Raw genomic sequence first — 18,025 nt, 5'->3', positions numbered from 1 at the left:
TAATAAGTAATAGATAACACATTTCCCATTCAAAGTGAATAGAAGCCATAAAGTGCAGAACATAATAATAATAATAATAATAATAATAATAATAATAGCTGCTACCAGCAACGAGCGGGTGTCGAGGCAGCAGCGACGCATCGCTGAAAAAGTTGGACCAGAGAGCAAAACGTGCAAATGACACTCATGTTTGAGGACGTGGGTCTATGAGAGAGCTATTGATTCATCACTTTTTGCAGACTATGACCTCTGGCCGTCAAACGTGTACCTTGAACTGCGTGTACCAAACTGAATGTAAAATAGTGAGCAGAGTCTATTAAAGCATGTTTAGTTCACATCGGACCTAGCGTTTACAAGCTATGCGGGCTTTCGGAACGCTTTTGATAACTTTGAACAATAAAGGTGGAAAGAATCGAATGAACCTGGTTTGGTTGAAATTGGACAAATGGCCTAGGAGCAAGTGTCAAAAGCAGGCTTTTCAGACAATTAAAAATGGCCGAACCGTTTAAGGCAGAAGTCAACAATTTCTGTAGCAAATCTATTTCCTATAAGCAGCTGCACATATGACACCACGCACATGGCTGTAGGCCACACCGCATTTGATATTTGGCCAATTCAATGTTGCATAATTCAAATAATGACTTTAGCGCCCCCGTGTGGGAGGAAATGTCCAGTTTTATTTTTGGTTCATGACCCCTTGGACTTTCCATCCACCAAATTCCATAAAAGATTGGACAAATTGAACCCTTCCTTTAGGCTCCTGAATGTTGATTGGCCTGTGGTCTTCTTGTTTTGACAGTTGACTTCATCTTTCTTGAGCCAATAGAGACCAAGTGTTCAGAAGATACACCTACTTCCTGTTTATGGGGCAATATCCCCAATATGTTTGCACCTGTGGCGGCCATATTGAACTCTACGGCTGATTTTTAAAGAGGCGAGTGCAAGGAATCAAACAAAGTTGGCTTGGTTGGAATTGGACAAATGGCCAAGGAGGTGATGTCGACAAATTGTTTATCAGAAAATTCTAAGTGGCTGATAATCTGGTGAGGCGGAAGTCAATTGTGTCAGTGGCAAAGTTGTAGACCATGGGGAGACATCATGAAACCAAGACTGTGACGGAAGGGTGAAAGGGGTGCGAGATACGGCCATGTGGAAAGTGCAACTTTGACCTGTTGGTGGCGCTAGATGCATGGCCCGATTGGTCAACAATTTTAGATATCGACGATTGAGACCAATGTCTGAATGTGCCCAATTGCGTAAAAAACGAGTTGTGGGAAAATGAACTGGAAAAAGTGGCGGAATAATGAAATGTTGGGTCTTTGCACATGGAATAAAAATAGGGTGCTCATAATCTTAATATTTCGGTCAAATATTTCCTGTTTAATCTACATTGTCACTTATTTGGTTGACCTTCAGAGATCTTTAAAAAAAAATGGCAAAAAAAAACAAAAACCCTTTACCATGGTTATATGGACACGACTTGCCGGGGTTGGCTCATCAAGGATGGAAATGAAGGGAATATGACTGCAGCACAAATACTTATTTAAAGAATAATAGTGAGCAAGTGACATCACAACATATGGAAAACAAAACAAAACCGAAATGCCCGATGAGCCAATCTGAGTTCTCCGTTGTGCTCCTCGGTGGCAGTGGAGGAGCCCTTTGACCCATACAGTGCCTACCTTGTACTACATCTTGCCCAAAATGACCTCCAAGAGCTGTTTTTGTTATAATGATGCAGTCGGGGTTCCCTTGCTCCTAAAACATGAGACCTTTCCTCAATATCAAAACTATGAAATCAACGATGACATATATTATCATTAAGGGACTGAATGGGGATAGATGACACTATTTTTGGGGGCGATCTCCAGCTGGTATTGCAAAACTGACAATCAATAAAACAGTATTAACCTGTTCCTACTGGTTCTGAACGCCTTGTGTGGAATGTGATCGCAAACTATGGACTATGCACATGCATGAATGAGTTTTTTCGTACCTCCTTAGTTATGGAACCAAATAACTCCTAAATATTTTGCGCTTGTGAAATTGTGAATGTGTAAAGTTTTTGCACCAAAGATTTCTACAGCTGCAAAACGTGATTATCTGTTCACAAACCATTTCACAAGCTCAAACTATTAATGACCATTATTTGATTCCATACTTAGTTGCTATTCTAGATCGTGTTCAAGCAGTCGAGATTGGACTTCCCCATATTTATTTATGTCATGCCATCATCCTCTCGGGAGTTGCAAAGTCTCTTCGCTGTGTTGTGAAGAACGATGCACTTGCATCACATTTGTTCATAAAAATCCCCGCTGTTGGACAATTTCAAAACCCTCTCGCCTTTTGTGTTGATAGTGTCTAAACACAAAAGGCAGCGTCTGTTTAGGCAACGTTTTAGGCAGGGCTACACTGGGACAGAGAATTTGGCCCTGGCATTTTTTTAAGAGAGTGACTGACGAAGTCTCCAAATTAAAAATAATTCTGATCGCGCTGCGGAGCTTTGAGCCATGGCATCCGGCACGGGAAACAGAGGGGGAGGGGCGGGGCCTCATAAAAGATATGATTGGACCAGCCCAGTATTTATTTATTTATTTATCTTTTAAACGGCCCCACGGTGTGCTGGCCTACCAAGACAATGCCTGGTATGCCAGTTTACGAGTCCACCCCTGGTTTCAGGATTTGTATAGTGAGACACCACAATCCGGAGTTGTGGAAGCGTATCTGCTGTGTGGGTGTGTGTGTGTGTGTACAACAGAATAGTGTCTGCTTGTGAACCTTTATAAAAAGGTTAAATACCAAATACTCAAGTTACTTTCAACAGCCAGTGAGGTACATTTAATGACATTGTATATTACGATGAGACAACACAAAAAAATACAAACAGTCATACCTCCCCCAGGGAAATAAGATAAAGGAAGAATTCAGGGGAGACTTAATACAAAAATATACTGAGATGAATTCAAAACAATGACAACAAATAAGACAAAATGTCTTCCCTGCTCTGATTCACAGCCTGCGAAAAAACAATAGATCCGTCAAAAAGTGTGACGCGTGACGACAAACCTTCCAAAACGCTGGGGAAGGTGCATCTGACTGCGAGAGAATGTCACAACGGCATCCGTTTACAGCACCGTACTCCAAATCCACGGGTCGGCCAGTTTGTCGGGGGAGGCGGGGAGTCACCTGAAGGAGAAGAGGTACTGCAGTGCGGCGTGGAACAGGTTCCTCAGCAGCAGCGGGGCCTGCTCGCACACCCTCTTCACCAGGGTGAAGGTGAGCGCCACGACCACCCGCTCCTGAGGCAGATGCTCGAGCCCCGACGCCGGGCTGTTCCTCATGATCCACTCCACCTCCAAGGTCAGGTGAGCGCTCCACATCTGACGGGGCAGAGAAGACGCCGCCAAGGGGTTAACAGGGTTCCTTCTGGTGTTCAAGTACTTTATTTTTTCCCATTTGAGGACTTCACGCAAAATAAATATAATGGATTTCCGATGTGATCTTTATTAACTATAATATAATATAATCTTAGTCTTGTCTTTTATTTATATTAGTATACCTATTATATCTATATATCAATTATTAATCTCATTGTCATCTACTATTATAAGTCTATTTCCACCCATGCTGGATTAAAGTTACATTTCCCTGGCATCTGTTGTAGAAGCAATTCTGGAAATATTTTATTACGTTACGATTGAAATCACAAAACCAGGGAGAATATCACAGGTTTTCTATGATAGCAGCCCTATTTTCAAGGTATCCCAGTAGTTTGGATGAAATTCAAGCACCTCAAGGACCTAGTAAAAAGTCTCGACTGGGGCGGGTCTCGAGTTTTCAATGATTGCATTAATTTTTTCCCAAGGACTTTCCAAGCACTCCCGCACAAAAGGGGGCTATTTGGGGGCTATTTTCAAGGTATTCCATATTTCAGAGGACGGAATTCAGACACTTCAAGCAACTCAAGCACCTGGCGGGTACCCTACTGACAGTGTTAATAATGTGATTGTCGTGCGTGAATCAAAAAAAAAAATTTTTTTTTTTTAAATACTGCGCAGGTATAAAATGGACGTAACACACTGCGAATCCTCACTCCAGCCACAGCGAGATCAGCGGAGACTCACATGCATCGGAGCGTTTTTGATCTTCCTGTACAGGCTTCCTGTCGCCCGAGTCACAACGTTGTGCTCAAACTGTTCTGCGATCTGCCGCAGCTCCGCCGAGACGGCCCTCACAGCCTCCGCTTCCGCAGGATTCCCTGGAGAGAATAGATTTCAGTGTAGTAGTTATAGGATATAGTTCCAGTAGCATTTGGTCTCCATAAGTTTGAAGAATGGGTTCTGGTGTAACGTAAAAGATGAAAATGGTTTGCGTTTGTGTTTGTTTGTGTGTGTGTGTGTGTGTGTGTGTGTGTGGCAGGGTGAACATGTTTTGAATGAGTTGCAAAGTATGTTTTCTCAATTTTTTTTTTTTATATGATCATCACGTGTGGGTCTAGAAAATATATAAACTGATATATACAACTCCATTAAAAATCAAAAATAATGTGAATTTGTTAATACAGCCATGTATGTATGTTTACTGCCCATTTTTGGGTTATAGGCTTATTGCCAACATTTTGTCTGTTTAAGGCTTGTATTTAATGTCAGTTTTATTGTACATCAATGTTTCTACCTTAAGTTCATCTTTCTGCTTCACTGTTTATTTCATAAGTTATTGCAGTGATTCTCAAACTTTTTTTTTTAGTAGTTTACCCCCTCCTCGATCTTATTTAAGCTAAGCACCCCACTACTGGCAGACGGTCAGAGAGTGAAATGAGAGTGAGGGCCGGCACGCGCCAGCTGAGGTGGGATCCCGGCCCTGTGGGCGCGCCACGGGCCCGTCTCATCCACGCGTAAGGGAGGTGGAGCAGCTTCATTTTGTATGAGCAATATTACTGGACATTTAACTGGGAAGTTTATAAAAAAAATATATATATATATATATCTCCCATACGGGAATATTCCATACAGGAATATTTACAACCCATCTTTGGTTTAAATATTTTGACTTTTTGTTGTCCTCTGCGACGGAATGAGGTGGATATTACGCAGCAGATCAAGTCTGGTGCAGATATGAACAACGAGAGGATAATAAAATAAAAGAACATGACTAAAATTCTTATATATAACAGACACAAAATAATTTAGTTTAATATATTTTATTGGAGTCATCACAATAGCCCTTGCTCTGGGGGTATTTTTCCTCCCCAGGTTCCGTTCAGAATGCCGTTATCCCGTTTTCGTCTACTGTGTTCCATCTGAACGCAGCGTTAGTTGTTCAACAACAATGAACACACAGTTTCCTACTTGGCGTCGAGAAGCTCCCGTTTTCTACGCACAGCCATGTTTGCTGTTTGTCGTTCCTACAGAACCCTCCATCTACTCCTACTACTTCCGACCCCACAGTAAGTATTATTCTTCATGGCTGGGTATATTTTTCACTCGAAACGCCCCAAAGGCCCCTGTTGATACAATTACAACAAGAGCGCAGATTGTTCAGCTCTTATCGATGATACAGAATTTGAATCTATTAAATTCTTATTAGCAATAAATCGATTGTCGATTCAATTGGTAACATCCCTAGTGGGAATGAAAGAGGTGCCATCCTCCATATCACAAGTCAGTATATTAGATCGTGTTTTTGGCTTTAACACTATGTTTGTTTGTTTTAAAAAATGTATTCTATATTTTCCAATTTTTCAGTATATTGCCATTTTCTTTTTATTGTATTGCTTTGTTATTATTTTGCTTATTGTTTTGATGTGAGCTGCTGGGCTGAAAAAAGTACCAACCCATCTATCTAGAAACACACATGCCAGCAGATGCTGCCATTACTTTTCCAAGTTTACAGCGTCGCAACCAGGTGTCAGTTAAGCCATATTATGCGCATGGCTCTTCCCTGCTTTCAATTCAGGTAACTTTTTTTTGGATGCTTTTGTCAAAGCTATGATCTTGATACTTCCGCGGTAGGTATCAATGCGAAAGCGGAATTCAATGCGAATTGCACAATACATTTAGTCTTCAACAACCCTGAGTAACACCGAGTGGTCCTCACCAGGCACTTCCAGCTGCACTTGAGGCCGCATGTCTCCCACCAGCCCCTTGAGGCTGCTGTGGATATGGCCGTCCGTTTCCAGGTCCCCGTCGTCCGAAGCCTGTATTGTCCTGGGCGATTTAGAGCTGAAGTCCACCCTCACGCCCATCTCCCCGCTTAAAGAGACGAGCTGCCGCTGCAGCTCGGCATCTTTACAGTCGGTCTGGCTGAGGAAGTTGAGGAAGAGCAGGCGGAGGGGAGGTCCGCCGGACACATCCCTGAGGACATCCATCACACACTCAAGACTCAACTCGGCGAAGTCAGTCAGCTAGTCTGCTGCCTTCAGCATGGGAGACCACCTAATTATTTCACTGGGAGAAGAAATTTGAAACGTCTCTGCACTGAATCGTCGACGAACCATTTTAGACAGCACCAACACATTCGACACTGATAGGACAGGTGTTCTGCCAAAAAAGTGATTGCTGTCCCCTGGGTGGGTTATGATCTGTCACATATAACCCTCATGAATGAAACCAAGTCACAAGGTATGAGTTGCAATCAATTTTGTCAACGGCAACGGCAGCTACAGGACCCGAGCTTCCAAGTGCAATAACTTTGACTACAATACACTTTTGAGCAACAATGCATTCAAACGTTTTAGGTGTAATTAAGAATAAAAGAGTTAGTGCACTTCGGCAATCGGGCCGTGTCACTTGTAGACAGTCCCCAGTGCGCCATGGCAGCGCCGCAATTCTCGGTACGTGGCTGAATTGGATGAAGCCAGTCGCCGATCTCCCTGCGAGTTACGGACGAATATCTGTTCTTTTAGGAGTCTAAATATCGAACTGGGTTGAACGCGGTCGGGCGCGCTGTCAAAAAAGTTGCAAACAACACAAACACCGGTGGCGTAGCAGCGTATTACGTTAGCCCAACTTGACAATAAGCTAACGTAACGTAAAGTTATTAATAAGCGAACCCAGCTCGCCTATATTTGAGATAGGATATTTGAAAGACAACGCGATTGGGTTAAATATACGCAACAACTGCTAAATATGAATGGTCTCATGAAACAAACAATTCACTCACATTTGAAGCTAGCGGTTCGCTGCGGCTGATGGACGAGTTCCGCAGTTTCTCTTTTGTTTTTTTAGCGGTCGCTCCTGCGGAAACAGTTCGTTCGCAGCGAACGAGTCTTTCGCGCGAGTCGGCACACACTGCGGCGAAAAGAGTGGCTGAGGAAACGCTCACACCCCCCCCCCCCCCCCCGGGGGGGGGGGGGGGGGGACTGAATTTCTATACCATCAAACGATTCTCGCAAGAATGCGATTCAAAACTCGGGAGTCCCACGGACTCGGACCGTGGCGCAGGAACGAATCGGAAATGCCGATCGACTCCTTTTGCTTGTGAGTGACTCGCCAAGAGTCGAGTCTCGAGAAGGAGCCGAACCTTTCATCGCTGTACGACAACAGGGCAGCGTTTGGAACGTCAAATAAATTAACACGTGAGTAAAGAAATACACGTCTATGGAGTAAATCCAGAAATAAATAAATGAGGCGATAAATATATATTAAAAAAAAAAAAAAAAAAAAAAAAACATGTATACACACAAACAATATCTATAGCAGCCCTAGTGTGATCAGTGTCGGTAAACGCCAGTGCTGCCGTCAAGAGACGTCGGAAAATGTTTCCCTGGATCCAGAGAGAGAGAGAGAGAGAGAGAGAGAGAGAGAGAGAGAGAGAGAGAGAGAGAGAGAGAGAGAGAGAGAGAGAGAGAGAGAGAGAGAGAGAGAGAGAGAGAGAGAGAGAGAGAGAGAGAGAGAGAGAGAGAGAGAGAGAGAGAGAGAGAGAGACTACACGATGACTTAAGCATCACGTGTTATCACATTGTCGTTGGCTCTTTTTCCTTTCCCCTTTCTTTACAAAGACGACCAACTCTAAAAACATGTGTATTTTTTTTCTTAAGTCGACATCGACATTTTAAGTTGAGAAAGTTGGGGTTTTTTTTAACCAATTCGAGCAAAATTAAAGTTGCTCCGATAACTCCGATCCGAATGTCCGTGAGCAATGGTTTCACTTGGCATGCAGTAAATAAAACGTGCTGGATCCCAAACTGCGTTGTATACTCAGCCGGACGGGGCTGCGACACTGAGCTGGACTTTCGGCCACGACATTAAATCGCCGCATGTCGGGACTATCCCGTCTCCCTTGGCAACTGTAGCCGAGCGAGCTGACGTCACACGAAAGTTGGGTGCGTCCGAATTTCCTCGAACTAAAGGGCGCAACTGAGATCACTGCTCACCTTCATACTACAGAAACACGAAAACAAGTTCAAAATCCTGGCGTGATTATTAGGATCAAAAACCTCTTTACAAGAGAGACCTGGACACACAAAATATTAAAATGCAACACACACACACACACGCCTTTATCTCTAGTCAGCTCGACTGCTGCAATGGTCGCAGGTTCATATTCTAAGAGCAGATCATAGGTGTATTTTAGCCCTAAACCATTCATAGATTTATAAAACGAGTAGGATGTTAAAATCAATTCCATGACATACCAGAAACCAGTGCATCCTGACCTCTGACCTGTATCTAGAGCTGAGACAAATCAAGGAGAAGCAGCATTTCTTTAGCCAATGCCTACTATTTTTAAATGCAGGCTCAAAACATTCACAAGAACATAATGTATTTTATTTTATGCAACTCACTTTGGATTGCCCTCGTGTATGACATGTGCTATACAAATAAACATGCCATACCGTGACTTGTTTACGGTGAAAACACTATTAAATACATTTTGATTAAGGTTATTTTGTGTGTCTGTTCTGAATAATAAAAGCACAGTATGGCCATGATTAAACAATTGTGGCTGGAATTCTTGTAGTCAGTGAAACAGACTCGTCACAGATACAGTTAAGCTGAGGAATCATGCCATGGAAATCCCCCTTGTGACATATTGCCTCCTCCACCACCTCAACCTTTGCAGTGCCCCTCTCCTACACAATAAACAGGTGCAAAAACAGCCACAGTTAACTCAAAAACTGGAAAGTTGTTAGATTAAAACAAATTTAAAAAATTTATTTACACAGTTAAAAAAACTTAAAGCTTGTTTACTCATCAGGAGCTGTTACGGCAACAACAACAACCCCCCCCTTAAAAAGCTTTTAATACTAGAATCCCGAAAAATAAAATTAAAAACAGACATTTGAGCCTTTTTGGCACCAGTGCCAGCGGTTTACTCAGTGAAAGCCCCAAAAGAGGTTATTCTCCTGTTCATTTGAGGGGGTGACAACAAAAAGTAATACAAAAGTTGGCCGCACGGGGGAGCCTGAATATCATAATAATCCTGACTGGTGGTATGATCAGAATATGGAGCCCAGGCAGTTAAAGCTCATGGATCGCGCCGTTTTCCTACCCACGAGCCTCCTTCCTGCTCTGGGTAGAGAGCCCATCTTGGTGGGCGGCTGCAGCCCTGGGGGAAGGGCCTGCAGCGGAGGCAGAGCTGCCAAACGTGCCTCCTCTAGCTCCCTACGGAAAAGGAAAATAATGGGATTATTCTGCAGACTGAAATGTCTCTTATGTGAAAGTAATAATAATATATAATAATATGAAACCTCTGTGCGGCTTAACCCTGTAAACTGTGATTGGAGGACATGGATAAAACCATCCCACGTTATCCCTTCTCACTTCTCAAGCATGGCGCTCTTGAACTTCTCCACGTTGAGCTCTTTGCGCAGCTGAGCTGCCAGTCTCCCGGTCTTCTCCTTCTGCAGGACGGGGTGCTTGCACAGCGTCCATGCAGACGGACGCCTCGTCGGCTCAGGGTCCAGCAGCGACTGAAAACACAGACAGATCCGATGAGATATCTTTACAGACACATTCTCATTAAGCAGGAACATTAAAGAGAACTTTACAACTTAAATTACAGTCCCCCCCCCCCTCCCAAATAAAAGTACCTCAAGCAGACGGCTGAAGGGAGGAGAGAGCTCCTGCGGCAGGCTTGGTGACCGACCCTTTCGGAGGCTGTGCCACTCGTCTCCGTTTGGGGGCAGAGGCGGCGCTCCGGCCGCAAGGAACACGGTAAGACCCAGGGCAAAGATGTCCGCCTTAGGGAGATTGCTGTAGTCCTGCAAATCAGAAGCAGAATCAAGATGGCGTTCAATTCTCACGCGACGAGTTTCGGCCGGAAGTGATATCGTTTTTTTTTTAATATTTGAATTGGGCTTAAAACTAAGTAAATAAGTCATATATCAAATAATTACATTATTAACCTCAACACTGGATGTTACTTCAATACACTATCAATAAATCTCTTTTTGTAGGGTATTGTGAGCATTTTTTATTTTTGTTCACACTTTACAAATACTATACAAAAAAGGAATTTTAAACTCATTCATGGAACATGGTTAATGTCTAGCTGAGCAAAGTACTTTCTGATCTCTCCTATTTTATGACGCCAAACTCATTACGCAGTTAATCCGATGGCCACTAGAGGAGTATCCGACTGTCTGATGCGGATAGGCATTCGGTGTGAAGCTGGATTTTGTATTTCATACAGGGGGACTGATGTCCAGTCTCAAACCATCACAGGCTGGAAGCTGGGTTTTTTTTGGGGTTTTTTTTTAATCGAATCGGGCACTCAAAGAGTGAAGCAGTGAATTACTCAGACAGCAGATAGGCCGGTTTACCTCGTGCAAAATCTCACTTGCGAGAAAACGGCTGTCGCCCTCTTCCACCCAAGGACTGCCAATGGACGTCACATGGCCCAAGTCCCCTGCGGAAAACATCACGCGGTGGGGAACGACAAGTCAATGATCCAGAACAATCAAGGAAATAAGACAAAAAAAATAACAACTCAGGAAACGGAAGTGGCATACCAATTTTGTAGACGACGCCTACTGTGGAGCTGCCGTCCTCCTCCTCCTCCTCACTCTCTCCTTCGAGGCCTGTTCTGGTGCTGCCTTGCTGGCAGATGAAGATGTTGCCTTCAAAAAAAAAAAAAAAAAAAAAAGTAAAATGCAGAGTGTGCGTGTGGGCGTATTACAAAGCCTGAGCGTTAAAGTCGAAAAGAGTGCTCGAGAAAATTCCCCAAAAATAAGAAAATGCTATTTACCGGGTTTTATGTCAAGGTGCACAAGGCCGGAGCTGTGGATGTATTTAAGGCCACAGGAGACTTGAAGCAGGAGATCCTTCAGTCCTGACTCGGAGAACTGCTCCCCCTGTGCGTCTTTCTTCAAGATGGCATCGGAGAGACTCCCACCTGGGTTAACCACAAGTACAGATAGATATCTCAACAATCATATTCAACCTGGTTTACCAAGACATATTTTGACCCCCCCCTCCCCCAGTAGCATTTGCAACGCACCATCACAATACTCATTCTGAATAATCATGTGATCATCTTCAGCCCACGCCGAATAATAGCGGACGACGTGCGGATGATGCCCGAGAACTGCGTGCGCGTAGACTTCCTTTAAGGCCAGCTGTCTGTCAGGAAACAATAGGGAGTTCCTGATTATTAAAAAAAAAAAAGTGTTTCATTCATTCTTCATCGGCAGGCCGATGGAGCGTTTATTCTTTTTCCAAACTAGTAGACATTCTGATTTAACTAGTTGTAAATGTACACTTACACAAAAAACAAAAAAAACACATTTTTGATATCAGCAGTGCGTTTGTTGTCATTTATATCTGTAATATACTTGATTTGATTTAACGATAATGAGATTAGGTCGATTGGCTCTGGAGGATGAGACGTGATTACTGGAGCTGATTGATGTGTACATTGGTAATAAAGCAAGTAAAATAACTGTGGTCGCCCTTATTCAACAGCACAACAATATCAAGGTGTACATTTACGACGAGTTCAATCGAAAAAGAAAGAAAATTTAAAAAAAAATTGAATAAAAGCTCAAACAGCTTGCTATAAAACTCAACCACGGCGCTGACTCACTCGTTGGCAGAGCCCGCCAGGGGTCGGCGAAGGCGCTTGATGGCGTAGAAGCAGCCGTCCAGCCTCTTCACGCATTTGAACACGGCTCCGAACTCCCCCACGCCGATGTGCTCCAACTCCAGGAACTCGCTCTCGTACCGTGACAGCATGAAGGCTCTGATGGCCTGCCGCTGCCAAACACACGGGGAAAATATAAGCGTATAATATAAATACATCACATAAAATAAACCTTAGGAATTTGAATAGTAAAACGGAAGACTGACAATAAGCCTACATTTTTAAATGTATTGATTTATTTAACAGTACACAGCATACATACACATCTCGAATAACAAATCCACACACCTGTTGAAAAGATGTTAAATAGTGAAATCAAATATAAATAAACTGAATTAAAACATTTTATTTTATTTTTTTTAATAATAGCCGAAAGCACTTGTTTCCAACTGACGTGTCTCTCACTGTGGCAGCGCCTGGCAGGCTAACGGGCTGCGTGCTTTGTTCTTTCGAGATTTCCCGAGAGAAAGCCCAGAAGAAAGCATAAATAGCAGCGTTTTAATTTTGGAGAGAGGAACTGCGGAGGCGGCCAAGGGATGACAAAGCATGACGACGAGAACCCTGCTCAGAGTACGTAAGAGGGAAACAAATTCAACAGAAGGCAGCGATGGTGATGATGATGATGATGATGATGATAATAATAGATGTACCTTTGGCGGGAGAAATGCTTCGTCATCCTCCTCAGACGACGTCAGGCTGTGTTTGAATCTGAGGAGGAGGAGATTTTTTGCCGTCAATCTCACGAGGCGGCAGAGCCCCCACACAACCTCTTCATACAGTCTGAATGGAATGTCGTTACTCAGGAGTTCCCAAAAAAGCAAACACTGAACAGGAAACTACGCAGGCAAATCAACTATGTTGTTATCCTCGCTCATCGGAAAGAATAAAGAAAAAATAACTCGAGCGCAGCCAAAATCTCACGATGAACAGTGGGAGTTTATTGGTAACTATCGGCACACCATCTCAACAATCACACTTAGGGTTACGCGAGGGTGACCACATTTTGAAACCCCCAAACCGGGACTATTAAGTGATGGGGGGGGGGGGACAGAGAGTGCCCCCGTTATGCATGGTGCTTTTTTTGTTTCGTTCAATAAGGCAACTGAGAGGAATGGGCCACACAGCAAAGTCGCCTGACACACACACACACACACACACACACACACACACACACACACACACACACACACACACACACACACACACACACACACACACACACACACACACACACACACACACACACACACACACACACACACACACACAGTTGCCCGAGGGCATGGTGGGAGACTTCCTCACGTGCTTAACCCGAGGCACTACAAGATGGTTGGATTCAGTCTTTGGAACAGCTTTTTAAAAAAATTTTTTTTTTTTTTTGTGTCCCGGTTGTGCACCTTCCTAGCAAAGAACAGCTTCATCGACACATCGGCCCAGAAGGGAGGCGTCTCGGGAATGGCAGGAAGCCTGGAGCACACCGGTGCGGTAGCGCCGCTCATCTGAGAGGCCAGAGAGAACGGGGGCAATCTGTCGGTGTTGTGGCTCGACCTGGCATGTAAGCGCATACGGCTCAATACCACACAAGCTGGTGCAGCTCACACTGTCAAAACGTCATGTCCCCAGCAGAATCAGAGACCCCGTCGCTGACTACTACAGCAACTTCAGCGGGAGAGCCTCTTCCCGAGCAGTTACATCAAGCTGGCAGAAGATCAATGTCAGGATAATCACGGGCCTCTCCATCTCCGAGATCCTGTTCTCCCTTGCCATGAATATGCTAACAAAGTACGGCGAACCAGAGCGCAGAGGCCCCAATGGGTGATCAATGGTACTGAGAAGAGGAAAGGTGGTGGCAAGGTGTTTGACAGCAAACTTAGGGATGCCGCCTCCATCCAGTCAACTTGCATGGAGTTGGACGGCTGGCTGAAATCAGTGGACCAACCTGGCCCAAAAGAGAAGGTTAAAGCATGGCGGTATCAACATGGCATTCTTCCCAGAATCCTTTGGCCACTCCTCATCTATGAAGTGCCAATCTCGAGAGTTGAGACCTTGGAGACGAACGTCAGCAACCACCTCAGAAGATGGCTGGGACTATCAAGGAGCCTAAGCAGCATTGCACTCTCTGGACACTGCAACAAACTGCAACTCAAGTCCTTGGAAGAGGAGTTCAAGGTGACGAGAGCCAAGGAGCTGTTGCAATACAGAGAGTCAAGCGAGCCGAAGGTGGCCAAAGCCAGTATTGGGGTGAGGACTGGCAGGAAGTGAAGAGCAGAGGAAACTATTCTGCAAGCAGAGTTAAGACTGCGTCACAACATACTGGTGGGAGTGGTGGCATGAGGCAGAGCTGAACTGGGATCCTCTTAATCTCCCCATGTTGACAGCACCAAAGAGAAGGAAACACATTGCGTAGTCCAGGAGGAGTTGAGAACAGCAGTCGAGGAGGAGAGCTCCTGCAGGATGGTGGGTATGAGGCAACAGGGTGCTTGGTTGAGATGGGAGAACGCGATCCAAAGGAAGGTCACGTGGGCTTAACTGTGGAAAGCTGAACCACACTGGATCAAGTTCCTCATCCAGGCGGAGTATAATGTGCTTCCCAGCCCCTCAAACACATTGGGCAAGGCAGAGAGAAACCAGCGTGTCCACTGGGCTCCAAGCGCGGAACCCTGGAGGCACATCCTGAGCTGCTGCTCGAAGGCACTGGGAGAGCGACTGTACCGACTGAGGTATGACCAGGTACTGCGGGTCATCCCTGAAGCCAACGCCGCAGGAGTTGAGTGGGCCAAGCTTTCCCACCCCTCAAAGCAGTCCATCACCTTCGAGTTTGGGAGCAGCCAAAACCCACCTAACAAACATCCGCAGGTATCCTGGCCTCTGCAAGGGACTGGTGGCTGTTGGTGGACCTTGAGCAGCAACTGAAGTTCACCAACCACATTGTGACCACCACCTTGAGACCAGACATTGTTCTCCTGTCCAAGTCCACCACGGGCGAACGGTCCCCTGGGAAGACCGTTTGGAAGAGGTCTTCCAAAGGAAGTTAGCCAAGTACGAGGGGCTGGTCAGTGACTGTCAGCAAGCCAGATGGAGAGCAAGGTGTCTCCAGAGAGAGGTTGGATGCAGGGGCTTTGCTGCCTGATCTCTGTATAGAACCGGTTGTTTGGGCATTGAAGGAGTGAGGAAGAGGAGAGTCATCCAAAACACCACCGAAGGGGCAGAGGGAGCCTCAAGATGGAGAGCCATGGGGGGGGGGGGGCAAATTAGTTAGCTAGGCATCTGGACACAAGCTGGGGTCTGATCAGCCTCAGCTGGGTCACCTGGAGGAGGATGTATGTTGTTGAAAGACCCAAAACACCTGATGATTCCAGGACCATCACCGAAGATGTGTCCAGAAGCATTAGCAGGTGTACCTGTACAGCTTTGTCCATTTTGAGAAGCATTTTATCCCTTATATTCATTATTTGGGCCTTGCCCCAAGCCCGGAGTTTGGATCTTGTGTGACAGGTAACCCAAATTTATAATTTGTCATTATAATTCAGATTCTAATGACAAACTGTGAATTGTAAGAGGTACGGTAGTACGTTAATTGCACATATCTGTATATACATAGGCATATTCCCTCTATCTATTCCACTTTATTTCATTTTATTTTTATTGTATTTAATTCTATATATTTTTTCTTATTCTATAAGTATTCAACTTACTGTATTACGTTTTAGGAGTCAGTATTAGAAAGGAATTTTTTACTTTTATTTCTTTTTTTCCTAGGACATATTGTGTGCTATCACCGGGTGCGTTGCATTACATTTCACTGCATATATGTATGAAAGTATGTACATGTATGTGACAAATAAAAAATCTTGAATCTTGAACGTTATGGCATATTTATAGGCTTTGTTGTATCAGGACACTGGATATTACACATCCAGTTAATACTTTAAGTACATTTAAGAGCAAGTAATTACTGTATATGCTTTAAATCAAGTAGAAATGTGGATGTGGTACTTTCACGTGGAATAAAGAGTCTAGGTATTTGTACTTTCACTGAAGTAAAAAGTCTGAATACTTCTTTCACCACTGGTTGGATTCCTGTCATAATCCTTGGGCCCAGTTTTCACTGAATAGCATAATAAGGATTGCCATTCGAGCAGGATATAAATATTCTACTCCACAAATTTGTTACCTGTCTGGATAATAATCATCATAGTCATCATCACTTCCCCAGTTCTTCCTCTTTTGGTGCTGGCTGCCCGCAGAAAGGGTGTTTGGGGTGAATGGGTTGACGTTAACGGAAGGTGCGTGGCTGCGAGACAGGGATGGGTCTGCACCAGCCGAGGTGAAGCTTAGAGTGTAGCCCACCTTACTGCTGGAGCGAGGCTGGGACGACTTGGACAGCAGACTCTATATGCAGAGGGAGAAAGAGTATATGGGAGTTATTTTTCCATGAATCAGAACGGTGGCATTCAAACAAACAATAATTGCCGAGCCCTCCTCCCTGGGATTTCAAGGACTTGATGAGAACAAATCAAAGCAACTAACGTCGCTCGTAGTTTCCCGGGTCGAGCAGTCCCATTGTTTTGTGGCTTTTACTGCCTATTCACACAGGCTTAATGGGGCAGAAAGGTGTAATACTAATGAAAAAAAAATTATAGAAACATTTTAGTATTTTCAATGAACGGACGGAAAGAACGACCCTTTTCTCTCCCTCCGACTCCGTCCTTCCCGATCTAATATTTCCCAGTGCACCCCCAATATTGTACAGCCAACAAACACAGCAGTTGGTGACACACACACACACACACACACACACACACACACACACACATATAAACTATCATCCAATTAGATTTAGCTTTGAACAAAAATATCTAATCAAATGTAATTAGTCGTGACAAACTAGTGCTTAAAAGATATAGTAAAGGCTCCTATTTTTGTATTTTTTCCCCATTTTCTCGCAACCCCCTTGCAATTCCTCCGCGTCACACCGGGAGGGCGCGCCCCACAGTTTGAACACCGTTGAATGAGACGCTCCCCGACCACAGGTGACCACGATAAACATGATAAACATGTCCTCATGGCCGCCAGCGGCGCAATGCCCCCGTTCATACTTCACCTTGGGCGTGTTCGGGGAGTCACAGAGCCGCAGCTGTTTCCAGGCGGTATAAGGTATTGGGTCGGACGACTCCAGCGACACCGACTTGGTGACACTCCTACGGTGGCGCACCGCCCTGGGGGTCCGGCACGCAGAGCCGGGACTCTGGATGGTGGAGAGTCTAGGGCCGCCGTAGTCCGAACTGTCGTCGCTGCTGCTGCTGCTCCCCTCGTCGCCGAAGCCAGAGAAGTCCAGCTGCTGGACGATCCCGTCAAACACCGAAGCCATGTTCGGGGCCTGGTTTCCAAAGATTTTGGACAGCGCGCCTTCAAATTCCACATCTGATTTTCATCGCTCGAACAAATTGTATTATTATTATTATTTATTTTCTTTTTTTTGGGGGGTTCGGTCAAATGACAACAATACTCACAATCCACTCGACTGTCTCGCAGCCACACGTTTGAATTTCGCGCTACGTATGCTAATGACTTCCGGGTGAAGTAATCACCTGTCGCCTGTGCCACGATCCGGCCCTCCGATTGGCCGAGCGAGAAATTATTCACCAGCGATTCCAAAGGTGCAATTTCCAATTGCATATGGTCAGAATCGGAATCAATTCATTCCACCAGGTACTTGACAATAGTTTGGGAGTTTGTTCTGCTGGGCTTGTGGTACATGCGCACCAAAGGAACAAAAGTAACATTTAAAAAGAGGAGGAGAATTTAAAAAGGGGGAGATTAAAAATAACAATAAAATAAAATGCAATGAAAAGTGAAGTAAAAAAAATAACGATAAAAAGTGTCAATGAGCCCAAACTACAAAAAAAGAAAAATAGAAAATAAATGACCGTGTCAGAAA

General features: G+C 44.6%; 2 protein-coding genes across 4 annotated transcripts; both read right to left on the bottom strand.

Moving 5' to 3' along the window:
• Positions 1-2,817: 2,817 nt before the first annotated feature.
• On the bottom strand, positions 2,818-7,258 carry bida (BH3 interacting domain death agonist). Of its 3 annotated transcripts, none has more exons than XM_080001821.1 (4): positions 7,162-7,258; positions 6,097-6,446; positions 4,125-4,258; positions 2,818-3,380 (listed from the first exon to the last, which is right to left on the bottom strand). In XM_080001821.1, the coding sequence occupies exons 2-4, from the start codon at positions 6,365-6,367 to the stop codon at positions 3,183-3,185; spliced, it is 603 nt and encodes a 200-aa protein (XP_079857947.1). In that variant the 5' UTR covers positions 6,368-6,446; positions 7,162-7,258; the 3' UTR covers positions 2,818-3,182. The 3 variants fall into 3 exon arrangements, with proteins under 3 accessions (XP_079857947.1, XP_079857949.1, XP_079857948.1); XM_080001823.1 differs by having other exon boundaries at positions 6,097-6,353; positions 7,162-7,216; XM_080001822.1 differs by lacking the exon at positions 7,162-7,258 and having other exon boundaries at positions 6,097-6,496.
• Positions 7,259-9,439: 2,181 nt separating this feature from the next.
• Positions 9,440-17,455, bottom strand: wee2 (WEE2 oocyte meiosis inhibiting kinase; the record flags this gene model as incomplete). Its single annotated transcript, XM_080002386.1, has 13 exons — positions 9,440-9,605; positions 9,765-9,913; positions 10,034-10,204; positions 10,766-10,851; positions 10,955-11,062; positions 11,191-11,337; positions 11,443-11,564; positions 12,028-12,197; positions 12,735-12,792; positions 13,006-13,031; positions 13,482-13,632; positions 16,259-16,476; positions 17,189-17,455. 13 exons carry the CDS (start codon positions 17,453-17,455, stop codon positions 9,440-9,442), a joined length of 1,839 nt encoding a protein of 612 aa, XP_079858512.1.
• Between the last annotated feature and the right edge of the window lie 570 nt (positions 17,456-18,025).

The sequence above is a fragment of the Zeus faber genome, assembly GCF_960531495.2.
Source record: "Zeus faber genome assembly, chromosome: 6".
In the NCBI taxonomy this organism is placed as follows: Eukaryota; Metazoa; Chordata; class Actinopteri; order Zeiformes; family Zeidae; genus Zeus; species Zeus faber.
Note: the sequence above shows the minus strand (reverse complement) of the source record. Positions and strands in the feature narration are given on the sequence as shown.